We start from the raw sequence: 27,150 nt of genomic DNA, 5'->3' as shown, positions 1-27,150 counted from the left end.
GGTCAGATGGTGAGACCTCAGGAAGTTCCAGCAAAGTTTATACGTGTGTCCAAGTACAAAGGCTAGTTTAAACATGGTTTTAACAGGTGTAAATAACTTTAAGATATAATATTTTATTATTAATGTGTATTTGTGCCACATGACATTTTCATTTTGCTTATGAATCACTGTATAAGCAAACATTAACACATTGAATAGATTCTAACATATAAAAATGTCAAGTCCTTTTAGTAAGAATGTATTAAATGCTCATTTTGAAAGTCTTGTTTGTGCTTGACCCATAAAGCACCTTTAGATCAAAAGAGTCTGTTTCTGACAACAGTTTGGAAAAGAAAACTGTCAAATCATTATTTGCTAAATTTGCTCTTCATACGAAGGAAGACGCTCTGACAATCATGAAGTTGAGTGTAGAAGATAAATACACACAGAGCATCAGCACAGAGGTGCTTTATGATAAACTAAACCTGCACAGGGGCTTTTTTCTTAGTTAATAAGGAACCGTGCAAATTAAAATTTGAGAAGAGTGTCGCCTTCTGATGGGCAGTGTAGCTCATTCTTAATTTGGAGTTAGTTTAATATGAAAGTTTGTGAATTACAGAGCTAATTTTCAGAAAAATGAATGAAACGAACAGGAGACTTTAGTCTAAAAAGTCGGTCTGAGTGGATATCACCAGCCCACCGAGGCACAGAATGGGAGTAAAGGAGTTAAATAATGCATGTCCTGTTAGATTCAACAAACTATTGGCATCCTGACTGGACAAAGAGAAGCATTCATCTCACAAAACGAGGGAAAACTAACGAGGGAACCGGAGAAACCAATGGAGTTTTGGTACACATACAAAAGGACAGATGTAAAGGAGCATTAGCAGGGGCTGGGGTGAGGTGGGGGTGAGGTGAGGGGTGCAAGCAAGACGAAAAGAGAGATGAAGATACGCCAGAGACTTACATATCCATCATCATAAGGAGTCATAGAGTAATATCCCTTCACACACAAACAGGCAGACAAACACAAACACAGAAGAAGAAGACGTGGTTGAGGATCAGCTGAAGATCACAGTGATGAATAGTCTGATCTGGGGCTGATTTCACCGTAGTGAATTAGGGGGCGCTCACACGACGCCTGAATAAACGCAAGGAGCGCGGCGTCTCGTGTTTAAAAAGATGCAGGATGAGCTTCTCGGGTTAACATATCTGATCAACGAGCAGGTAAACAAACAAGAAAAACTGAGATGAAGCTGATATACAGCACTGTGCAAAATAACAATGAAAACATTTTGTGAATTGTATAAAAATGGTTTAAAAATGTATTAAAATTTAAGTCATAGTTTAGCTTTTTAATGTCGAAGGTTGTACAAATAAATTAGATAACAAAATAACTGATGATCGAAAAAAGACAGGACAGTTGAAAGTTTATGTATGGCTGAAAGGCTCAATTAATAAATAAATACAAATAACATTAATACAATAAGGAATGATTTTATCATCATTTCCTGCTCTTTTTTTGAAAACAAGCCCAATATTAACTGTAGTTCACATCCAGTACCTGCTTTATCTTATCAATACTTTATCATGTCATACCAGATGCTGCTCGAGATGTAATAAATCCATATGAAGGCTGGAGGCGTCCAGGAGAAATCTGGAACCAAGCTTTGTAGCTCTACTGTTCTCAAAATTAAAAATTCTTGATACTTTGTTCTGCATTTATGTTTATTTGTGCTTATTTTATTGATATATTATGTTTTTACTGCCAAAAAATACTCACTGTTGAGATAAATGGCTGTAAACAATGTGTGTAGGTCCCCAATACGTTTGCACAGCACTGCATGTAAAATTGACCAGAAAATATAGATAATATTTCCAATATAACAAAACACACAGATAAACAAGTGTACAATTTATAGTGTTCAAAAACAGCCAAAACAAGCTTTTTGAAACTGTGTATAACAGCTGTGGACAACGACACAAAAGTTGATTTATAAAGATGCAAAGGGTTCTGCGCAGACTAGAAGAGAGCTTTTCGGTCACGGTGTGGTTCTCCATAGACAACAATGAAAACACACGCATCAGAGAGTCTGAGAAGGTGTCGTGTGAATGCCCCCTGTTCAACAAATAGTGTGTGATTATAAAGCTCACAGGACAAATCAGCATTACATCACAACAGCAGAGAACTCAAACAGGACTTGTACTAATCCTGAGACTTATTTAACCAAGATACTGGAAAAACAGCTTTTCAAAACTCATCTTCTCAGGTTGATCACGACTTTGAGTGGTTAATTATCGTCATATAATCATAAACATTAACCAGACATACATGTAATTGCAGGGTTTCATGTAGAAGCATTTGGTTTATAAAGGTTTTCCCATTGCACGTTTAAAACAACGACTGACCCAAACATTCATTTCTTGGCTAGTTTATGTCGCCTCATGTCGACCTCTCTACAAAGAAATAATTCCAAATATTGCCCAAGTTTACATTCTGCTGCTCTTTTTGGTGATGTAGTAACGCTTGGTGACTTCATCTTGGCCTAACAGTTAAATTATTGTTAGCTTCATCTGCAAGGTTTAATGCTGCTTATAGCAGCTCACTTGGCTTTAGAAAGCTGGAAAACTGGAAAAATGTCAGTAAAATCCATTACACACTGAGGTACATTGGATATTATAGCCTCAAACACAACAAGACTGTCTGTCACGTTTGTATTTATTATTGTAAGTTATCCACTGGAAATACAGTCAATTTTTCCGTTTGCACACATTCTGATTTGGTCTACATTTCTTGTTCTAAAATCTGACTGGCTGAGTCACGTTATTTCAAATCATAGTGCTGTTCATGGAACATCCTTTGGCTGTTATGTTAGGCAGCCTACTGTCAATAAACTACATTGCTTGCTGGAAGAATTGTTTAATGAGACTATTATAATTAATAATAACGTATTGCACAAAACACTTTTTGAATTTAGCCCTTATGTTTTCCCCTTTACCTTGAGTGATCTGCATAAAATCTCTGCATAAGAAAAATAATCGTTAATTGAGCTTTGGCAAATTTGGCAGGGTAAATTTTAAAAATACAGCTTTAAATTATACCTTAAGAATTTAACTTGAGATTAATACTTAAGATGTTTTATACAACTGGCCATTAATGCATAGTTTTAATAACTACAAATGACAGTTTAGTTGGGAAGAACAGAACTTAAGTTATTTATTATGCATTGTGTGTGTTATCATATTGTAGTTTGTTGCTATTTAACGAAATCAGTAATCCACTAAAGGCTGCGTACAGTGATTTTACTCTGCTTCACATGTGCCTAACAACACACCTTAACTCTATAGAACCAAGCATCTCGCTGGTGATCAGTTCTGAGAATTTAGGTTCTTTATACCATTTTAATCTTCTGCCAGAGGAGATATGGCAGTCAGGTTCACACTGTACACAGTGAAGTCTATCAGCGTTTAGAATCAGAGCTTTTTTAGAGCTACTGTGTTTCCTTTTTACTGTGTAAACGATGCATAAGGCTTCCTTTGTAGTTGGATGTACTGTGATATAAGTGAGTGCGTGAGTCCATCCAGAGTGCTTTTAGATCAGCAGGAGCTTGTTACTGATTTATTGTAAATTCTTGTAAATCAAGCCTAAAAAACGAAATGAAGCAGAGCGAATGAAGAGAAAACATTCTAGATTTGTTTGTGTTTCATCATGATTGTCCAGTCTATGTACTCCATCCTTTAGAATGTAATAAACCTAGAATTTTAAGGGATTAACCATGGAGAAATCTCTTCAACACAGCCTACAGTGGATTAGTGCTTAATAATAACCTTAATAAAAATAATAACAACAATTATTATTGCAGTGTACTCTAACAGAGCCTTTTACAGTGTTTGCAGGAACCATGCCTGATTGTTATATGGTTTATATATTTGACTACACTCTTCCAGCTAGGGCTGCACAATACATTATTATGATACTGGCTTTGTAATGCAGCAGTATGTAAATGAACCCTCTAACCAATCACAGTGTTTTTTACTGGGTGCTGTGAGCATCCTGACCATCCTGATGAGTTTCTATGGGTATTTTGAAGAATCAAGGTACCAACATAATCCAACAAATTATTTTAGTCAAAATAAGAGAGGCCAGTCTTTAACCACTTCGCATTATTCATCCACTAATGTGTTTCTAAACAAAAAGCCACAGCCACCTCAATACGTAGCAACCGTATTTTGTTTATACCGTACAGCCCCAACAACATGTTTTATAAAAAAGTAAACATCCTGTAATTTACAGACTCCAGTCCTGTCTGATAACTATAATACCCTTTTCTTTTACCGCATTCAATGTGGGTGTAAACGAAGTTCAAATAGATTTTGTAACCGAGGTGATGACGCAGTGCTAACAGAAGCATCAAAGCAGCAACAAAAACCCGTGTTATCAGGCCTAATTACCGATCCTTAATCAAACAGTGCTCGCGTTGTTAAGCTTCTGATGAAGAGTGTTGTGTGTATGTGTTATGACTCACTGTTCCAGGTCTGGTGAAGTCGATGCTCTGAGCTGCGCTCTGTCTCATCTGCCCGCTGAACAGGCGCACACAGACGCCCTGGAGGTACTCTGGGGAAATCTGCCAAACACGTCAAATCCCGTTAGCTCACCGCTAACGCTGGGCATTCAATAATAACTTGTACACTGTATATTTAAATATATCACAATATTTCCAACAGTCTGATTCATTAAACAGCCTGTGGTTAGTTGTAATAACGGCATGATTCTTTCTCATAAACTGTATCACTGTATACTTTACCACATACACAAACAGACAAAGGACACATTCGATAAATTCTATAAGATAATATTTGGTCAGAATCTGCAGAATTCAGCTAATTTTCTGTATAATTAACTTAACATGTCAGCAAAGTTTTTCAGAGTGGTTTGGTGAGAAATGCTCAGTTCTGGAGAAACTTAGTCAGAAGTGTTCACAGTGGTGGTGATAGGAACCAGACGTCCACCTCTAAAAGCTCCCTCACAGAAAGGCATTACATGCAGTGCCTGATGCATGAGTGATATTGGTGAAGTTTTGGCCTAAAATATATTTATCTACAACACATTCTCCACATGCTGGAGAGGTACGTACAGGGATACAGGGCACTATAAGGCCAAATGGTCCTGAAAGAGACCCTCTGCCTTTTGATGATGTATGTTTTGAACTCTAGAAGAGCCGAATTGCAGATATTAAAGCAGATTTTATATGATCGAACTCCTTGGCTTTGTTTGTTATTTTGCAGAACTGTTGTACAAAAGCATTAAAGGACTGGAGGTCATGTGCTGTGGCAAATAAGATAATCTACTGAGAGAACCTCACCTTCAGCTCACACCTGCAACCAAATCACTCCCTCTCATGTTCTAATGCTTATTCACAGACTAAGTAGACCCTGAGAAGTATTTAATGGTTTATTCCATAGTTCAAGTAATTTGGGAACAAGAAAAAGTTATTAAATGATAAATTTACAATTATTTCCAGTTATCTGATCACCAATTTTGAAATCCAGGGCATTCTGGATATTAATTTTACTATTCATTCTTGATGTTCTCCAGCTTTCTCAGTCATTTAGATTCTTCTACAGCTCTATTTATCATTCAGCACTCATCTAACATTCCTACATCTTCCTCCTACTAATGACAATACTGTACATATTGCACTTCTGCACATCTTACACATCTGGAAACTCCACACCTGGACACTTTATTTCAGTACCAATATCTGCACATATTTATTCAGTATTGTCATTATATACTGTTACCTGCACCTTATTATTGCACTGCCTTTTTATCTCAGGACAGATCTTATTGCATATTTTTGTATATTCCTATTTGTATGTATGACTGTATATAGCTTTTTTTGTATGTATTCTTCTTTATATATTGTATCACCCTTATTATTATAACTGTCCTGTGTTGCGTGACTCATACTGGCTGCTAAATGTCCTACAGGATCAATAATCATTCATTCAATCATTCATTCATTCATCCATTTTCACAGGACAAGCATATTAGAATGAATTTTAATTTTTATCCATTTTCTACATTTATTTGCAGCCAAATTGGTTTCATTTGAAAACATTGATTCTGAACTTGTAAACAGAAGTGTGTGTGTCGTGTTTGAGGAAAGGTAAAGAAAATAAGAAACAAACGATGGAGAAGACAATATATTTCTTGCCATTTTCCCGCTGACTGTGGCTTCGAGCGAGTCGACCAGCTCAGCAGTCACTCCGATGAGGTTGTGGTAGTCGGCCTGCATCTTACTGAACCTCTTAATGTAGCAGGAAGCTTTCTTCTCTGCTTCAGCCAGCTGTGCCTGCATCTGCTTAAGGTTCTCTGCATGAAAACACAGGCAGGTTAGCTATTCATTCACCTGCTGCAAAAGTGATATTCAGCAAATAAAACCAAAAAGCCAATAAAATAAGTATATCTATAAAGTAATCCGATAAAATCTAACAAAATAATAAAGCAATATATTGTCTCTGTCACACAAAAACCTGTTTAGTCCATTTTTTCCATTTCACACCATTTAAAAACATAAAATGTATTTCCTAAAATTACACACTTAAAAAAGTTCTTCACGGCTTCTGTAGTAAACAAAAAGTTCTGTATAGAACCACTTTCTTCTTTATTACAGAACACTTGAAGAACCATCTGCTTTAAGTGCGACTACATTTTCTAAAATATTTTAAGAGAACTATTTTTAAACAGAATGTAAGAATTTAATCATTTAAATAATCGTTTAAATAAATTTAAATATGACACTGGGTGAAGGGGTGGAGTTAGAGTGACTCTCTGGCTAGCTCTAATCGAAACACTGGCACATACACACTTAAAAAATGGTTCTTCAAGGGTTCCTTAGTAAAGAAAATGGCTTTATACAGAACCATGAACACTCAAAGAACCCTTTGCATGGTGAAAGAGTTCCTCAGACTGATGGAGAATGTGTTTTATATGGTTCTGTATAGAATATTTTAGAAAAGGGTTTTATATAGCGCCAAAAAAAAAGTTCTATAGTTCTACAGGCTTGACATCGTGACAAAAGGGGAACCCTTTTTGGTGCTATATAGAACCATATACAGCACATTCTCTATCAATCTGAAGAATGATTTATTGATGTAACGAAGTGCTCAATCATGCAAAGGGTTCTTTGAGTGTTCATGGTTCCATATAGAGCCATTTTCTTTACTAAAGAACCCTTGAAGAACCATATTTTTTAGAAATGTAAGATGTGAGAGAGCTTCAGATCTACTTTCTGCCACAGGAGCAGGCAAAAAAAATACACGTTTTTCTGCTTTTAAACTGCTGTTAGCAGGACAGCATGTTTGAAACCAAGAGAAAGGAGCAGATTCTGCACACAAAATAAAGGGATATAAAATCATAATGTACTCAAATCACCATAATCACTGCAAAAAATGGTCTTGTCAAGTGAAAACATCTTAAATCTAGTCAACATTTCTTATTTTGAGATTGATGTGCACTTATAAGATTATTTAGCTGATTTCTAGACATTATTTGTAACTAAAAGTATCTCACTACACTGGTGGATAATTTTGTAGGTTTCAAGCTCATTTCTTATAACAAGCAAAACTATCTGCTAATATAGTGAGATAATTATACTCAACAAAATTACTTAAAATAAGTAAATAATGTCTAGAAATAAGGTAAACAATCCTAAACTAAGCTTACAACCATCCCAACAGGAGAAATATTAGATTTATAGGTTATATTTAAGATAATTTTACTTGACAAGATACCATTTTTGCAGTGATATGCTTATTTTATGTTTGTGGTGCAAAAAAACAACAGAAATAAGTGTTTAGAGCATGTACCACTTCACACCTACAGCAAATTAAGTGACTTCACAGTAGAATATTAGAACAGTTAACAGGGAGACAAATCAATAGGGAGGTCAATAAAACAGATTATTAAAAGCTATTTAGAAAAGTATGCCAAAAAAAGAGAAACATTTCAGTCCAGAATGGTGCATTAGTTACATACTGGAGTCAAAGTAGAAGTAAATATACTATAGCATTAACTGTCAGGAGAGTATTTCTTATCTAAATTATTAGGCTGTATTACATATGGAAAAAACAAAAATGAGATCAGACTACTGGCTGATCCTGAACAAGTAACGTACTGGGATTGGATTGGGAAGAAAAAACAGATTGGGACCAAAATTGATTTATTTAACCGCTTATTCCCTTCTTTGCGTTTTCCGATAAGGCCACTATTTGGGAGATACGAGGTTTTGTGACAATAAGCAAATCTCAACACAGTAAGTTCCACATTATTTTCTCTTGGTTGGTGAATAATGTGAAACTGCTTTGTGTTCATTTCCAAGCATGAACGTCACACGAGTGAATAAAGAGAGATTATCACCTTTGCTGCTCTTTGCGCTGCCTCTCTGTTGAGCCAATGCTAAGGAAACAGTGGTGCTGTAATTTAACTATTTACTGGGTAATCATCTTCAAGTAGTTCATTCACCCAACATAATCATAACCCTATTTACTCTGGCAGAGAATTACCATAAAACACACACACGCCCACTCGGCCGCAACATCCCGACAGAGCACGTTTCAAACTAGATTTAGACACACATGCTGCACTGCTTTGGGCTGAATAAGAGACACGGTGTTCACAAACAATATATAACCAGGAAATCTAGTATGCAAACTTCCATTTAAAGTGGCGTATTGTTTCATGTCACATATATCTTTGAGGGGAATTCCACCAAATGCTCAAAATTTCATTCAGAGTGGTTCATTGCAGAGAAACCCAGAGGCAGAACTGTTCACAGTGACGCTGATAGGAACCAGACGTCTCAAGCAAAGATTTTTGCCTAAAGCGCATTTTTACAATCTATTCATGGTGGAGGGATACATGCAGGGTGTTGTGAGGCAAAATAGCCCCCAAGGAAAACGGATTATTTTCTAATGTAAAATTTATTTACTAATTTAAAACTATTTAAAACTTGTAAAACGAAAACTCGTGTAGATTCACTGGTGGTTTTGGATAGTAAATAAAATGTCTATATTTGTGTTGTAGTCATGACGACCCCTGGTTCCTATCAGCACCACCACGTCACTCTTAAGAGAAATAATTACGAGAACTTGTTATTCTTCAAAGAACTTAAGAATTCTCTTATTTTCTTTTCTCAACTTTTTTCTTAAGAGTAATTCTAAGAACAAAGGGTTTTCTTGAAAATATTATGTTCCCAAATGTCTTCTTAACCGACAGACTCACACTCGACTCAGGCTGTAAGAATTGATGAGGTGAACGTCTAAATTTATCACAGTCGCCGACTCGGCTGTTCCTCATCCTCGTCCGTCACCCCACAGTTATCATATTTGATAATTGTACATATCATAGCTTTTTATTTAATGACTATATTATTGTGCATAACTGTACATTGGAAATGGTGTAATAGTGGTGTATATTAATGTGCATATTGTGTATGTGTATATATTTAGAGTCTTATGTGTATATATCTATCTCCCTCCCTTGCATCTAGTTCTTGTTTGCTAATTTTTTTAAACGCTTCGTTTGATATTTTTTCCTTCATTTTGCTCCTCTGAATTAACTAAATAACTAAACTAAATAACGGAAATAACAGTTCAAATACCATAAACATATCTTGCTGCATTTATGGTACGGGGTAAAATGCAATGTAGCCAACATAAGAAAATAATGAAGATTTACTTTAGAAAATCTTAAGAAAATAATTAAGATTATCATAAGATATTTGAGAACTTCCGATGCCTTTTTTTGAGAATTGCATTCAAGAACATTCTTATGGACTTCTTAGTGTCCGTCTTAGTGGCCTTTGCAAGTTTTTTTCTTGAGAAAGTTGTTGTGAAACCGGCCCCTGAGTCTCCACAATCTTGTGACATCATGTCACACCAAACCACTCTGAATCACTCTGTTTACATCTCACACACTGAATTATTCAGAAGTTTAAAATATTTTTGAATTCTCCCTTAATATGTAGGGGTGTAACGATTCACAGCTTTTCAGGATTCAACCAATTTTCAAATCTGAACAAGATTTGTTTAAATTTCCTAAGTAGGAGGAGAAACTTCAACAGAACTCCTAAGAGCAGACCTGCATTGAGAACAGCGGTGGCAGTAAATCAGAATTATCAGAGTAATTAATACTGAAAGGTGTATGTGAGGAGCACATGATGCCTGACTCACGCCATCACGACCATCTGGAGGTGGAGCTGCTTTTATTTAATTCCCGAAGCAGGAGACGTTTTGAATTACTCTGCGGCAGAACAAACTCGCAGCTCAATGACAAAGCTATTAACAGACTATAAGATAAGATAAACTTTATCTGGGTGGCTGTATAATTTAATAGGATCTAATCATATGATGTAGTGCAATAATTGACATTTTTATTTGTGTATTTTATTTAATATTTATCTTGCTGACGTACTAAAAACAGTCGTAATTCATTTCTACATTGTCATTTCTAACCTTTCCATATGCGTTAGATTTCAAAAGGGTGCTTTTGTTGCTGCTCCTTTATGACTGATATATGTAAATCAGCTCTGTTCTGATTGGCTGCTCTGTATTGTATTTAAAAAAGCAGTCCAGGGGTCGTATCACAGAAACTTCCTATCTTTTTCTGATAATGTAAGATCTGACAGGTCAAGATAAGATTTTCACAAATTTGTATTGCAGAAGCGAATCTGATCTTAATTTAGGAAATTTATAGTTTCTTATTTCAAGTTAGGAAATCTTAACCTACTCGATCGAAGTCAACAGTTAACAGTCATGTCTGTTACCTAGCAGCCAACCATACACACACAGCTGAAACGTAAACACGTCATCAAAATAATGTTAAACATGTAAGTTAAGCTGCTGTTACTGTAAAAAATGTCAAAATAAACTAAAGTGTGATAAACTGTAAGTAGTGAATACTGTGAGAGCGCCCCCTGCTGTTTATCAGAGCGTCACCGCTCCCCAGTTTCGGTCTCCGTTTCCCAAACGCTTTAGCCGAGCGCGCTAACGTTACTCCTCCTAATAAACAGACACACGTTCAGCTCCGTCTCCTCATTATTCACCACCATCACTGTAATATTTCATCATCAACATTAACACACGAAGGTGATCAGAGGGGCGGTGGAGATCGAGTCTGCAGCGTCTGAGATCTTTAAAACGCAGAGTTAGAAAAGAAAATCATCTCACAGTGAAAGCAGCGTTTTACAGTAGAAATAAATGGAGCTCATTATGCTGGTAGTGAACTATGCTGCTGACTCAGCTGCCTAAAAACCATAGAAACGGACCTTAAACAGAAGTGAGGACCCTGTTGGGGTTCATCCTAAAGTTAGGACAGGATTTAGGAGGTTCAGTCTAGTTAGGATGTTTGTGTGATGCTGTTTTCTTATCTGGAGTTAATGATGAGATCCATACTGAAGTCGTCATGGAGAACAAACACATCAGATTTCAGAGTAACACAGTAATACACGCCCCGGGATTAAAAACAATCAATGACATATTTAATAACACAAGTACTATATTTGCTTTTCTGGCATGTTTTCAACCTTTTGTTTCACAGTAATATGCTTGACGATAAAGCTACTAGGCAGAGATAACCTAAACTCACACAAAGATAACAATGATAAGGGGGATAAAAGGATACGTATAAAGTGAGCAGCCGTGGCGCGGCTGAAGCTTTCAGAATCGAAGCCAGGAGCTTTTCAAGCTTTTTCCTTAAATCTGGAACCCAGGAGTCCTAAAATCAAACAAATAAACAAAACAAAAATACATTAAAATCCCCAAAAAAGAACTATAGTGACTTCCAAATGTTCTCTATGGAAAAAATATTATTATGTTCAATGCACTGCATCAAAAAAGCAGTATTTAAAGAAACACTCCAACATTAACAATTAACAAGCAACAATTTCCCTCTAATTACACTGCAAAAAAATCTTTTAAATCTAATCAATACATTTATAGACTTCTGGAAGAATATTACATAATTATTCAATCTTTTCCTAGACATTTGTGCTTGTTTTAGAGATCAGGCTGTAAAAAAGCTGAATTATTCCTTTAATAGAGGAACTACACAGGTGTGCATTAGGAGGAAACTCAGCGTACCTGAAAGAGTTCCTGAAAGGACGGATGCGCAGCAGGATTGGGCACAAAAGGCAGGGCGTAAAACGGCAGAAACTCCGTGGTCTGGCTCAGTGCTGCCCCCCGCGTCTCCAGGTAGTGCTTGAAGTGGCTGATTCGTTCATCAAACTCAGCTTTATCCTGTATAAAAACATCACACATTCAAATTCAAGCCACAAGATAGTTGCAGCTGCTGTTTTTAGCAATGTTAATGTACAGTCCATGTTTATAGACAACAGTGAGTCATACAGTGTCTGAAACCACATAATGCACGATGAAAACTGGAGAAGTAAACTTCATACACTAAATGTGTCTCGGCTGACGAATATATTTGGATATTTTGGGGGTCACGACTGATAAACTGATCTTCCACTGAAAATTCGCTTTAAAAAAAAGTTGTATTATGAATTTAATTTGACTCAAAGTAGTTTAAAAATGACAGTTCTTCAGTGTTCTTTGCATCGTTAAAGGGTTCTTCAGATTGTGAAGAATGTGGGGTAGAGGGTTATATATAGAACCTTTTTTGAAAAAGTTCTGTATAGCACCAAAAAGGGTTCTGCTTTTGTTACGATGTCAAGCCTATAACAACAGAAGAACCCTGTTCGGTGCTATATAGAATCCTTTTTAAAAACAGAACCATTTCCTTTACTAAAGAACCCTTCAAGAACCATCTTTTTAAGTGTGTACTGAGAGAATACCTCTTCATACCTGTTGTATACCTCCAGTGAAATTACATGTTCTTTTATTTTTCCAAGTGAAAATAAGTTAACACATCCTTCACAGTGAACTTAAATATGGCATTTTTCTGCATTTTTTGTGCACAATTTAATATTAACATATTAGCATAAAACATAAAATAAAAGTGGTTATCACTTTATTTCTATAGCCCCCAACAGATTATCTACAGATGCTCAATTTATTAACAAACTCTCTCAAATCAGTGGATTCCCAGCAGTGTTAGGGTTGAGGTTAAGTTAAGCTTTGGGTCAAGGTTTATGGCAAATTTAATATATAGTCAGTAGAATGTAAATTAAATGCATAATACTCGTACACAGCATTTACAGTTGACCATCCAAATGAAGTGTTACCATAAAATGTGCCATAACTTTTGCACAGGCCATATTTTATGTTTTATTTTTCCCCCAATATGTTCAATTCAGCAAATAAGCATATAATAATAAAATAAGCAGTGATTGTGTATTAAAATGTACAGTGCATCTCTGTAGAGGATGCATAACTTATTTACACTCAGAAAATCAACAACAGCATGGAATTTCACCTGGGGTGCACAAACTTTTGCATGCAGCTGTAATATAATATTCCTGTTTCAGAGACAAACCAGAATAATAAATAACAGTAATGTTCCAGCTCAGGCTGAGCGGCGGAGCAGCCTGGAGAGGAGGGCTGGTGGACGGTTTGTGGTTCAGTGGTGACATCTGCTGGTTGGAGAAGGTGGAGCATCTGATCGGCTGGGCCATGTTTAAATATATATGCAAATGACCGCACACATCACCTGAACTCTAAATTAAAGGGCAGATATTATTGAAAATTACATTTTTGTTGCTGTGTTGTCTTCAAAACAACATACAATCCACTTCCCAGTTCATACAGTCCACATATGGAAACTAAGCTGCAACACCAGCCTGTTTCGAATTCACTGTTTCTGTGATGTCACAACATATTTAGACATATCTGCCTATTCCACCTACAGCAGTACAGCCCCACCCACTTCCACTTAAGTTATAAGAAGTGTTACAGCTCGACTGCTTTTTGAATGAGGCCCAGCCAATCAGAACAGAGCTCATTTACATATATCGGTCTTAAAGGCACAGTAACAAAAAACAGCCTGTTTATTTCTAAAGAGAACCTTTATGAAAAGGGTTCTGTATATCAGGGTTCTTCTATGGTAACAAGCCTGACATCGTAACAATAGAAGGACCCTTTATGGTGCTATATAGAACCCTTATCAAAAAGGTTCTATATAGAACCATCTACAGCACATTCTCCATAAATCTGATGAACGCTTTCACGATACAAAGAACCTTTTAATCATGCAAAGGGTTCTTTGAGTTTTCATGGTTCTATGTAGAACCATTTTCATTACTAAAGAACCCTTGAAGAATCATAACTTTAAATTGTTACATTAAATTCAGTCACATGGGATTACAAAACAATAGAAAATCCAAATTTAGTTGTGAATACAAGTATGAAAATGACATGTAATCAAAAAGCCAAATGGGTACCTTTGGATAATTATGCAAAGTACAGCTACAAACAAATCAAGTACTGTGTCATTTTTCCTTTCATATGAAAGTTAGAAGGGTTAAAGGAATAACGTCTATTATAATTACCGTAATAGAATAATAACACCTAAAAGTACATAATACAAGTCCCGCAGATCTTCTTCTCACCTGTCTTCTGAGAGAGTTCTTCAGTGGGTAAATAACAAAGTGAATGTGCAAATAGAATTCCAGTTTCTGGACGGCCGGGTCGCTATCCCGAATATCTGCGGGAACGTGTTCTGACCACAGCTCGAAAAACACCTTCATATCTCCATCCTCAAACGAGCTGATGAGATCCTTCTGGAGATTAAATATATTTCAGACAATCAATCGTCATGCAAAAGAGAAGCTCGTAAGTTATAGTCTCTATGAAAACATACTGTATTGTTATATGTTGTTGGAATACTTTAAGGTCACCTATTGCTGATGCATCTCCACTGAGGCTGAGCAAAATAACAATATATATTGCTATTGTGACAAATTATGTCACAATATAAAACAACATGCTTTTCTGAACATATGTATATCGTCAGTACTTGTAGACACTGACCAACTGCATGTTTTATTATAAAGAAAGAAAAATTTGTCCTGTTCAACTGGATCAACACATTATGCTAAATATTGAACAAAAATCATCGTGTTCACAGTTTTTGATAGTATTTTATAAAACTTAGCACTACTGGTTCTTTTTCTTTGTGATCAGACGTCTAAAAAAATAAATATTGTAACATTGTGTATCATAAAAATTCTTGAAGTATCATGATACTAGATTTTTGTCATATCGCCCACCTCTAATCTCTATGGAAACGCACTGACCAATAAAATGGGAGCTCTGGAGCAGCTGCACATTAGCCTAAGGTCTCCATGCTCAAAGCCAAGCGTGAGCCAGAGGGGTATAAAGCCCTCCAGCACTGGGCTGTGGCAGAGTGGAACTGTGTTCTCTGCAGTGATGGAGCTCCATCCAATACCTCATTAAATGAATCTTACCTGAATGATTAAGGATTTAGAGTCGGCCGGTGGGCTGCTGGGAGTTTTTGGGACAGGTTTTCCTTTGCTCTTGCATTCCTTCTCAAAGATCTTCGCCGTCTCCTCAAACTCACAGAACTTCAGGTACTGACAATTATAAACATCACCATTAGATTCCAACTTTTCAAAACTTCTGCACAATTGAATGATTAAGATGTAAACAGAGTCGTTCAGAGTGGTTTGGTGTGAAACGCTCTGTTTTAGATAAACTTACCGAGTCAGAACTGTTCACAGTGGTGGTGACAGGAACCAGACGTCCACCTCTAAAAGCTCCCTCACAGAAAGTTCCTACATGAAATGGTTATGAATTCACTGCCTGATGACTGAGACACTGTTTTATGATAGTTTTGAGAACTTAAACTCCATTCATGGTGGAGGGATACATGCAGGGCGCTGTGAGGCAAAATAGTCCCCAAAGAAAACTTATTATTTCAGATTTTCCACTATTTTCCATCATCAACATTCCATATAAACTCAGAAGACTCGTGTTGGTTCACTGGTGGTTCTGGATAGTAAATAAAATGTCTATATCTGTGTTGTAGTCATGGCGACCCCTGGTTCCTATCACCACCACTGTAAAGACATCTGAACCATTTCACACCAAACCACTCTGAATCACTCTGTTTACATCTCACACACTGAATTAGGCAGAAATTTTGAAAAATTGGTGGAATTTCTCTTATGGAAAATAGTGTTTATGTTGTTGTGAATATCACCACAGAAAAATCCCCGGAACCGAAAGCTCACAGTGTACGTTTGCGTCCAGCTGGACCCAACTGACCACTGCAGGTGTCAATTCAACACTGTAAACCTGAGTTCTCAGTCCTGCACGTTTTAGGAATATACAGTTTTTTGAGTGGTTCAAAACCAAAAGTAAATAACCATGAATAAAGTAAATATCCAGTATTAAACATTTTTAATTCTACATGTGCTACAGACCTGTACTTCATCTGAACATTGCCGTCTTTACCATCTTCTACCTCATTTAACACATCAGTAAATGATCATGCTCAGTTAAAGGGCCCATATCATGGAAAACTGAATTTTCCTCTCACTACTGAAATAAAATGTATGTAGTTAGTAGTATGTAAACATCCATACAGTCCATTTATGGAAGCTAAGCTGCAAAAAAATACCCCATTTTAGTTTTCCTGTTTTTGTGAGGTCTCAAAAAACAATGCATTTACGTATACCTGCCTATTCAGCAGTTTAGCTCCGCCCACTCATACTGAAGTCGTAAGGAGCGTTTCAGCCTGCACTGCTTTTTGAATCAAGCATGATATCGGGCAGCCAATCAGACTAGAGCTCATTTAAATATGTCAGTCTCAAAGGCACAGTAACAAAAACAGCCTGTTTAATTCTAAGATTAAGGGAGGCTGGAAAATCGTAACGTAAAAATGAATTATGACCGGTTTTGGTTCACACAACCGCAAATATAATAGATGCACCTCAGGGGAAAAAAAATACAGGAAAAATGTAATATATGTGCCTTTAAGTGTGTCGGAGCAGAAGCAACAGTCCACTTGTTCAGGATTTGTGTTGGAGAAATGCGCAGAACAAAAAACTTGCATCTCCGTTTTGCTCACTTTTCATATTTTGACATAATTTGAAAACACATGCACTTTATATTGTGTGAAAATGATGATGGATGGACCAATAGAAAAGCTCCAATATTGCTCAGACCATAATATCTTTACAATAACTTACATTGAAAGTTAAAAGCATTTTTTACTTTCTGTAAAGTTACCAGTTTCAATCAATTCCTCACTACCATGAACACCAACCTCTTTTATCATCAGAAGGAGATCTGCTTCGCTTGCCAAGACGTCCCCCATCTCTCGAGCCCTCCCGGAATTCATGTATCCCCGTTCTGCTACAGAGGAGGAAACGAATGATTCTTTCGTTAAACCAGCTGTGCAGCTTCAGCAAACCTGATTCAATTCACAAAGGCATAAAAATAAACTGATACGCTGAATTAGCTGCATTAGAGTTTAATAACGAGATTAATAACCTTTAAGATTTCTTTAAAAGCACTGCTGTATTCTTTATCTTCATACTTTGTAATATATAGATTTTTATACAACAGTTAGTTCCGGCCACGCGAGCTGATTGGTTGAGAAGGTTCTAACTGTGCTGTTATTTCACCATAACATCACGTTTTTTTCACAAACACTGTATCACTCCACTGAGACGCCGTTGCCAAGCAACGACTCTGACAGCTGTTTTTACTTCTTACTTTGCCACAAACAGAAAATGGACACTTTTAAGATCACGTTTGACCGACAGCCGATTTGGTCAGACTCTGAAGATGAGACGACACTAAATTCCCAAACTGTCATCACCACTGAGCAGCTTTTCAGTCGGCAGCTGTGACAGAAGAACAGCTAAACAACCTGGAATCAGCCAGAAATGAAATGACAGTGACGGTTCTTCAAGGGTTCTTTAGTAAAGGGAATGGTTCTATATAGAGCCCTTTGAATGCTTAAATTGTTCTTTGCGAGGTGAAATGGTTCTTCCGACAGATGGGTTCTGCTATTGTTACAATGTCAAGCTTGTTATAATAGAGGAACCCTTTTTGGTGCTATATAGAACCATAAACAACACACTCTCCATCAATCTAAACAACCATCTTACCATGCAAAGAACCATTTAAGCACACAAATGGTTCTAGATAGAACTCATGGTTCTAAATAGAACTACTATCTTTACTGAAGAACCATCTTTTTTTAAGAGTGTGCTTTCATTTCTATTTGAGGCATTATTTCACTGCAGTATGAATACTTCTACTTTAGTATGGGGTTAGACTGCAGCACATACCTGTGTACACAGCAGGTTTTATCACACTACTCTGACCTGTGGGGTTCAGATTCCCCACTTTCTTGGAAAATGGGCACATTTAACTCTTGAATACATCAATCTTTAAACACCTAAGTGAAAACAATCCAATGATCCACCGCAGCTGTTTAATAAAGCATTTCCAACATTGCAAATGCTTTTTTTTTGCAAGTTCTTCTACGTACACACTTAAAAAAAGGTGAAAGCGTTCATTAGTAAAACCATGAACACTCAAAGAACCCTTTGCATGCTTAAATGGACCTTTGCATGGTGTAATGGTTCTTCAGAGGGACAGAGAATGTGTTGAATATGGTTCTATATAGACCTTTTTTGAAAATGGTTCTATATTAGCACCAAAAAGTGTTCTTCCATTGTATACAAGCTTGACATTGTGACAACAGAACCCTTTTCAAAAATATACAACACATTCTCCATCAACCTGAAAAATGGTTTCACAATGCAGAGAATCATTTAAGCATGAAATGGTTCTATGTAGAACTCATGGTTCCAAATAGAACCCTTAAAGAAACATCTTTTTTAAGAGGGTACAGTACATATCAGTGCATACAGCAGATTTTATTACATTACTCAAACCTGCGAGGTTTCCCACTTTCTTGGAAAATGGGCACATTTAACTCCTGAATACATCAATCCAAGTAAATACGATCCAATAGGCCGATGCAGCCGTATAATAATAATTAATTAAAACGTTAACACAGTTTTTCTATGTACATACTTAAAAAAAGGTGATTTTTCAATGGTTCCTTAGTTTAAAAAGGGTTCTGTTTAGAACTATGAACACTCAAAGAACCCTTTGCATGCTTAAATGGACCTTTGCATGGTGTAATGGTTCTTCAGAGGGACAGAGAATGTGTTGAATATGGTTCTATATAGAACCTTTTTGAAAATGGTGTTCTACCATTGTATACAAACTTGACATTGTGACAATAGAACCCTTTTCGGTGCTATCTACCATCATTTTCAAAAATATACAACACATTCTCCATCAACCTGAAAAACGATTTCACAATGCAGAGAATCATTTGAGCATGAAAGGGTTATAGACCTCATAGTCCAAAATAGAACCATTAGCTTTACTAAAGAACCCTTATAGAAACATTTCCTATTGTAAACACAGCAAATGCAGTTTTTCTACGTACTGATCTCGATAACGAGTCTAATATTCAGATTTTACTGATTTTATTCGTCTCAGAAAACAAAAACAGCACAGCCAGCTCTACCAAACTAAGCGAAGCTGAAGTCAGCTTCCTTTTCGCCAGCTTTTTGATTCGAATTTTCCAATTCCACCTTAAAATGGTGCAGGAGTTACATTCGGGCGCCTGAGGGCTGCCGCTGTTACTGCGGCATTTAAGGTGGAACGGGAAAATTCGACTAGTAAGCCAACTTTAGCCTCGTCCAAACTGGAGCCACGGCGAGAAAAACAGACGTAACGGTTTACTAATAATTCTCTAACGCTGTTTATTAGCTGCATATAGTGTAGAGTAAAGATAAGCGTTATGCGAGACGTTTAAGAAAAACCTTAGTCTTAATAAAAGCATAAAAAAACATCAGCCTGCTTTATTGTTGGCTGCACTGTTAGCCACCTCTGCTCGTCAGCAAACTAACACGATGCGACACTTACCTCAGTCATAAACCCTCTTTAGTGCGATAAAGATGTCGCTACACATTTCTTTCGGTTTTATAAGGTGGTTAAAATATAAACCGGCCCGGTAAAAAGAGCCGAGAAACGACTGCAGCTCCGTGAGGGGGTTAGTTTATCGTAGCTTAGCTTAGCTCAAGAGCCTAGCGCGGCGGGTCACCATAGCAACTGCTTTAGAGACGCTCAACACCTGGCAACAGCAGCCGGATAGTGGACGCAAGTGTCGTCAGCTTTTGTAGTTTTTACCAGAAGCCATTTGTAGTCCAATCCGTTGTGCAACGAAGGCGTATTTATTTTGTTTCACGTTAAATCGCGTTAAACACGATGCTCGAAAATATGCCCCATCTGCGCGTCTGTGGGTCTGAGCGCGAGTTAGTAAAGATACAACATGAAAAAATATTGTAAATAATATTATATTTCGGCGCCACCGGAAGTGAATGCGTAGCCGTAAAACGTCAACAGTGAAACGCGTGTTCCTTTTCAGAGCTGAGTTAAATGAATTAAATTTGCGCTCGGATTTTTATTTTTGCGAACTTTATTAATTTTCTCTCGACATTTAATCATATTTACCCTCCTGAAACGACAGCGGAGAGGTTTAGTGAAGTAAGAGGACTTTATTTTATTCTCAGCTAGACAAGCAGCACTGAAAGGCCGGCTAAGCTAAAGTTGCTAACTGAGTTTTTAATTAATTTAACGATTTTAAAAATGTTCTGAATAAAGGAGACGCTCGGGGATAAACGACAGAGTAAATAAAGATGTGAGGACTGAGAAGATAAATTTGCTATCTTGTTAAAAGTTTAGGATTTCATAATTTCAAAATAGTAGTTGGTGGTCAGATACTGTTCTGTTTAACATGAGTGGCTTTTTAAAACATTTTTTTTGGATAATAAATCATTTGTTATGCTTCAGAAACGTATAAACGTTTGATTTGTGATGTTTATTGATCATATCTGCTCCACGTGTTTTGCTTTTGTCAGATTAGCTGCTGTGAGACTTGAGTGACTTCCCTGGACAGACAGGCAAAGCTCTGCAGGAATGGCTGGAATTCTGTTTGAGGATATTTTTGATGTGAAAGATATCGATCCAGATGGGAAGAAGTTTGACAGAGGTGAGATCGAACTGCAGTACATCTTTTAAACAACATGAACTGATTTTTAAACCCCACCTTTGTTAAATCAGTGTTTATTAGTACCTGATCTTCTACCATTTCTTTGGCTAAAACTGCAGCTTTGTACTGTTTTGTGTTTGCTGCAATCTGCTGGATTTGGCTGCTGGGCTGTTTTGTTGTATTTATTAACTGTGTTTTGTGCTGCGATTGTGTTTATATTTTAGTCTTTCTTTTAGATTACTGCCCTGATTGCTTTGTAGTGCTTTGAGATTGAGAAGAATCTCATATATAAGTCTCATTATTATTATTATTATTATTATTATTATTATTAGGAACATCTCAGATTGGTGATTGACCCCCTCTGACTTTGTATTGCTTTTGTAACTGGGATCCTTCATTATGAGACATGAATCTACGTTGTGGCCTGTTCTAATATAGTGCAGAGGCCAAAGTTGCAATAATTAACATACATTTAAACTAATATCGCCTGTTTTCAGACTCCTGCTTTTCTCTCTTCTCCTCCAGTGTCTCGACTTCACTGTGAGAGCGAGTCTTTCAAAATGGATCTCATCCTGGATGTGAATACTCAGATCTATCCTGTTGATCTCGGTGAGGGAGACGTGCTTCAGATGGTCAAGAGTGACACCAACATTTGGCCTCATTCTCCAGTATCTTCTTAAGTCTGTTCTTAAGTGTGTTCCTGAGGAAGGTCCTAAGAAAAAGTCTCCGTCAGATTCATGACGTGTTCTTAAAGCGCAGAACTGTTCTCTCCTTTGTGCTCTTGAGTGTGTGTAGATTCTGTTCTTACCTAAGAAAAAATCCCACATAAGAAAAAACTTGTGAATGTCAGAATCTTCATAAAAACTGCGTAAGGGGGTTTAAGAAGAAATTTCTTCTTGGGAACGGTTGGAGAATGAGGACAATTGTGTTCATAACCTTTTACTCAGTAACTCATTCTCTGTACACTACACAGCGCTTACTATGTAGAGATCTAGATAGTGTACAATGGAACGTTTGAAACAACTATCATTCAATTTGGTGTAATCTAGTCCCTTTTAATCTGATTGATAAGTCTCTAATACTTGAATATGTGTTCAAAACGGGTTTACAGTCAGTCCATTTGATCAGAAATGAACACTTATTCCTGGTATTTTGGTTGCCATAGCAACTGAATACTTCTAGTATGTCAGTAGTTGCTCAATGCAAGAGGTCTTCACAAATTTAACAGTGCAATAATTAGTTATTTATGTGTAACAGACCTTCAGTTGTGTATTAAAACAGGTCATAATAAATAAAGCCTAATGCAGAGCGAATACATTGTTTAGAAGTGTCTAATAATTTGGTCTTTACTAAAAATAGCAAATCCCTAAATATATAGAAATATGTGTTCTTTACAGTAACTGATGCCTATTTTTCTTTCACTTCAGGAGATAAGTTCAGGTTGGTAATAGCCAGCACACTGTATGAGGACGGCACTCCAGATGATGGAGAGTACAACCCTCAGGACGACCGACCGTCCAGGTAGAGTCAGCGCTGTTTCATTTTCACAGCATGCATCACTATATTTAGGTTTGCAAATAAGTCGAGACACAAACCACAAATTTATAAAAGGCTACTTTGAACTGGCAGTCAAATGCAGAAGTTTGGGCGCTCCTGGGAAAATGAAGTTGTGTTGACGTTCTGAGTGTAAATAAGTGAACACGTCCTCTACAGAGACACACTTCTGCACACTTTGATGCACAATTATTGTTAATTTGCTAAATTTAACAAAAATAAAATGTAAAATGTGGCCTGTGCAAAAGTTGTGGCACATTTAATAATTAAAATAATTAAATAAATAATTTTTAATGTTTTATTTTTTTATCACATTATGTTTAATTCAGCAAATAAGCAGAAATTGTGCACCTAAACTCGAGGAATATATTTAAGTGTGCTCTCTGTAGAGGATGTGTTCACTTATTTTCACTTCAACAAAACATGTAAATTGACCAGGTGGTGTCGAAATTCGTATGCAAAAATACACTAAAGGCTTTTACACACAGTGCATTCATTATTTATTTGTGCGACTTACTTAGAGGACAGTAGATTCATTCGATCATGTGTTTAACTGATGAGATCTTGTGCACCAAATGCAATTTTTTTGGGCAGCAAAAATGTGACATTGTAATTTATTATGATAACAACAACATATCATCATATTTTCCCACCTCTCGTTTACAGGGAGCTGAAATCTAAAGAATCTTTGTTCTCCTTTTCAGGGCGGATCAGTTTGACTATGTGATGTACGGAAAGGCGTATAAGATCGAAGGTGACGAGACGTCGACTGAAGCAGCTACACGACTGTGAGTTTCATCGTCAGCTTGTTTCTAATGAGGGATTCTGTTTTGATTTTTGATATTTGAGTATCTGCAAGAGTTAACGAATGGACATCCGGTTAATCATAGGGAAGAAAACAGGGTCCTCACTTCTGTTTAAGGTCCGTTTCTATGGTTTTTAGGCAGCTGTGTCAGCAGCATAGTTCACTCCCAGCATAATGAGCTCCATTTATTTCTACTGTAAAACGCTGCTTTCACTGTGAGATGATTTTCTTTTCTAACTCTGCGTTTTAAAGATCTCAGACGCTGCAGACTCGATCTCCACCGCCCCTCTGATCACCTTCGTGTGTTAATGTTGATGATGAAATATTACAGTGATGGTGGTGAATAATGAGGAGACGGAGCTGAACGTGTGTCTGTTTATTAGGAGGAGTAACGTTAGCGCGCTCGGCTAAAGCGTTTGGGAAATGGAGACTGAAACTGGGGAGCAGCGACTCTGATAAACAGCAGGGGGCGCTCTCACAGTATTCACAACTCACAGTTTATCACACTTTAGTTCTGTTTGACCTTTTTACATCAGTAACAGCAGCTGACCGTTCTCAGACGTACCTGTTAGCTGTAGGTTTAGTTGGTAACACTGGACGCTGATGAGGACTCGGCGTCTTACTCGAGATCTTTTCTCCTCAGTGGATGATCGTCAACACGTTCGCCAGAAAAATCTATTTTTTAGACTGAACTAAAGTCAGATACACATTTAAAAAGATGGTTCTTCAAGGGTTCTGTTTAGAACCATAAGTTTATATAGAAAAGTTTTGTGCTTAAATGGTTCTTCAGATTGATGGAGACTGTGTTGTATATGGTTCTATATAGAATCTTTTTGAAAATGGTTCTACTATATAGCAAAAAAAGGGTTCTTCCGTTGTTAAAGCTTGACATCATAACAACAGCAGAACCCTTTCTGTGCTATATAGAACCATTTTCAAAAATATACAACACATTCCCTGTCAATCTGAAGAACCAATTTTTAAGAGTGGTGTATTGCTACAATATCAAGCTTGTAACAATAGAAGAACCTTTTTTGATGCTATATAGAACCATTTTCAAAAAGGTTCCATATATAACTATATATGACACGTTCTCCGTCAGTCTGAATAACTATTTCACCATGCAAAGAACCATATAAACATGCAAATGGTCCTTTCAGTGTTCATTGCTCTATATAGAACCACTGTCTTTCTTAAAGAGCCCTTGAAGAACCATATTTTTTAAGAGTGTAGAACCATTTTATGCTTAAATGGTTCTTTGTATGGTGTAATGGTTCTTGAGATTGATGGTGTTGTACATGGTTCTATATAGCACCAAGAAGGGTTTTTCTGTCGTTACGATGTCAAGCTTGCTACAACAGAAGAACTCTTTGTGGTTCTATATAGAACCCTTTTCAGAAGGGTCCTATATAGAACCATATACAGTACAGTCTCCATCAATCTGAAGAACGCTTTCATGATGCAAAGAACCCTTTAATTATGCAAAAGGTTCTTAGTGTTGGCTGTATATAGAACCACTGTCTTTATTAAAGAACCCTTGAAGAACCATCTTTTTTAAGAGTGTAGAACCATTTCATGCTTAAATCGTTCTTTGTGTGGTGGCATGGTTCTTGAGGTAGATGGAGAATGTGTTGTATGTGGTTCTATATAGAACCTTTTTTGAAAATGGTTCTATATAGCACCAAGAACGGTTCTTCTGTTGCGATGTCAACCTTGTTACAATAGAATAACCCTTTTTGGTGCTGTATAGAACCCTTTTTTAAAAAAGGTGCTGTATAGAACAATATACAGCACATTCTCCATCTCCATTTGAAGAGAACCCTTTCATGATGCAAAGAACCTTTAATCATGCAAAAGGTTCTTTGAGTGTTCATGGTTCTGTATAGAACCATTTTCTTTACTAAAGAACCCTTGAAGAACCATCATTTATAAGTGTGCAGTATCTCCAAAATAGTAACTTTACAGGAGGAATTAAAACGTTCTCAACTTTATTAACGTTAATGTAAGAATTTTGTTTTTGTTTTTATATTTTTTTATGTTTGTTTTTTTTTATTATTATTTCTTTTGTTCCATTTATCATGAAATGTTCACACAAAGTAAAGAGGGAAAAAATTAATTACTAATTTAAAAAAAGACGTTTTGTGATGATTTGAAACTCTTCTGATTTTCCTCCACAGATCTGCCTATATATCCTATGGTGGTCTCCTCATGCGACTACAGGGGGACGCCAACAACCTGCACGGGTTCGAGGTGGACTCCAGGGTCTACCTACTCATGAAGAAACTTGCGTTCTAAGAGAAGCTGCCTCATTCTGCCCTGAGGAACGACATCGCCCTCCGGTGGAAGAACCGCCGCTCACCTCTTAGAATTAAGAGCTGGAAAAATGTGTTTTCTCTTCTGTTTATTTTTTAAGTTTGGAAAAATTAGAGCATAAATGCTAATTATGTAAATAAAACTGTTTTTATAAGTTTGAGTCTTTAACTTGTACTTATTGGGCTGCATGTTCTCTTTTAAACCAGTTAAAGGGGAATTCCACCAATTTTTCAAAATTTCTGCTCGGTTTAGTTGTTGATGTGAAAAGGTTGATTTGTAGAGACTCAGATGTCTTTACAGTGGTTGTGATAGGAACCAGGGGTTGCCATGACAACAACACAAATATAGACATTTTATTTACTATCCAGAACCACCAGTGAACCTACACGAGTCTTCTGAGCGTATATGGAATGTTGATGATGGGAAATAGTGGAAAATCTGAAATAAGTTTTCTTCGGGGACTATTTTGTTAAACAGTGTCTCAGACATCAGGCAGTGATTCATAACCATTTCATGTAGTAACTTTCTGTGAGGGAGCTTTTAGAGGTGGGCGTCTGGTTCCTATCACCACCACTGTGAACAATTCTGACTAAGTTTCTCTAGAACTGGAAATTGAATTTGGAAAACTTGGTGGAGTTCCCCTTTGGGGGCAGTCGTGGTCTGGAGGTTAGGGAACCAGCCTTGTGACCGGAAGGTCACCGGTTTGGTCCCCTGAGCCGACAGTACGTGACTGAAGTGCCCTTGAGCAAGACACCTAACCCCCAACTGCTCCCCAGGTCCTGTGGATAGGGCTGCCCACCACTCCGGGCAAGTGTGCTCACTGCCCCCTAGTGTGTGCTCACTACTGTGTATGTGGTGTTTCACTGCACAGATGGGTGAAATTTCCCTGCTGTGGGACTAATAAGGGTCACTTAATCTTACAGGAATACCTTTGTTTTGTTAACACAGTATTATGTTAATCAGTTGTAATGACGATTTAATGAGATCAGAAATGTTACTTTTTAATGCTAATCTGCTGGTTTATTGTTTCTCAGCCGCTGCTGACTGAAAGTATGTGAAAGTTTCCTGCAGCTCAGATGGAAATTGAATTTAAGGCGAGTCTGAAAGTAGCAGGGTGTGCAGCTTCGCCTACAATGTCAGTGCTGTGGCCTAATGGGTGTCACAGGACAGGGCGGTCATCCGTGATTCAGACCCTTGTTAGGAAGAGGAAGGGTTTAAATATTTAACCCCTGAATGAGGAGATATCTGTGCGTTAGTGCTGCAGATACAGATACAGACACAGTTTCTATATTTAATTTTTTATGATGTAAACAGCTACAGTACAGCTCGCCTGTAGAAATGAGTAGCACAGCCGCTCATCAGTGTGGAAACAGCAGAACATCAGAACACAGGGCTGTAAAGCAGGAGTACCTTAGTGCTTTAAGTTCCC

At 37.1% G+C, this 27,150-nt stretch overlaps 2 protein-coding genes across 4 annotated transcripts in view; one reads left to right on the top strand and one right to left on the bottom strand.

Annotated features, from left to right (window-relative positions):
* Nucleotides 1–20,097, bottom strand: part of LOC118819093 (lisH domain-containing protein ARMC9) — a 69,343-nt gene extending 49,246 nt beyond the window's left edge. The window contains exons 1-10 of the mRNA XM_036586728.1: nucleotides 19,924–20,097; nucleotides 17,231–17,319; nucleotides 15,408–15,533; nucleotides 14,550–14,720; nucleotides 12,124–12,279; nucleotides 11,666–11,758; nucleotides 8,402–8,426; nucleotides 6,198–6,355; nucleotides 4,506–4,604; nucleotides 947–982 (exon numbers count right to left, since the gene is read on the bottom strand). Of these exons, the coding sequence (XP_036442621.1) occupies nucleotides 947–982; nucleotides 4,506–4,604; nucleotides 6,198–6,355; nucleotides 8,402–8,426; nucleotides 11,666–11,758; nucleotides 12,124–12,279; nucleotides 14,550–14,720; nucleotides 15,408–15,533; nucleotides 17,231–17,305 (939 nt within the window). The 5' untranslated portion in view covers nucleotides 17,306–17,319; nucleotides 19,924–20,097. The remainder of the gene's footprint in view (nucleotides 1–946; nucleotides 983–4,505; nucleotides 4,605–6,197; nucleotides 6,356–8,401; nucleotides 8,427–11,665; nucleotides 11,759–12,123; nucleotides 12,280–14,549; nucleotides 14,721–15,407; nucleotides 15,534–17,230; nucleotides 17,320–19,923) is intronic.
* Nucleotides 19,663–25,875, top strand: polr2h (RNA polymerase II, I and III subunit H). Of its 3 annotated transcripts, none has more exons than XM_036586731.1 (6): nucleotides 19,663–19,676; nucleotides 20,919–21,049; nucleotides 21,575–21,658; nucleotides 22,477–22,570; nucleotides 23,308–23,391; nucleotides 25,586–25,875. In XM_036586731.1, exons 2-6 carry the CDS (start codon nucleotides 20,977–20,979, stop codon nucleotides 25,701–25,703), a joined length of 453 nt encoding a protein of 150 aa, XP_036442624.1. In that variant the 5' UTR covers nucleotides 19,663–19,676; nucleotides 20,919–20,976; the 3' UTR covers nucleotides 25,704–25,875. The 3 variants fall into 3 exon arrangements, with proteins under 3 accessions (XP_036442624.1, XP_036442622.1, XP_036442623.1); XM_036586729.1 differs by lacking the exon at nucleotides 19,663–19,676 and adding an exon at nucleotides 20,383–20,544; XM_036586730.1 differs by lacking the exon at nucleotides 19,663–19,676 and adding an exon at nucleotides 20,559–20,698.
* Nucleotides 25,876–27,150: the final 1,275 nt, after the last annotated feature.

This window comes from Colossoma macropomum, unplaced genomic scaffold (assembly GCF_904425465.1).
Source record: "Colossoma macropomum unplaced genomic scaffold, Colossoma_macropomum, whole genome shotgun sequence".
Lineage (NCBI taxonomy): Eukaryota > Metazoa > Chordata > Actinopteri > Characiformes > Serrasalmidae > Colossoma > Colossoma macropomum.
Note: the sequence above shows the minus strand (reverse complement) of the source record. Positions and strands in the feature narration are given on the sequence as shown.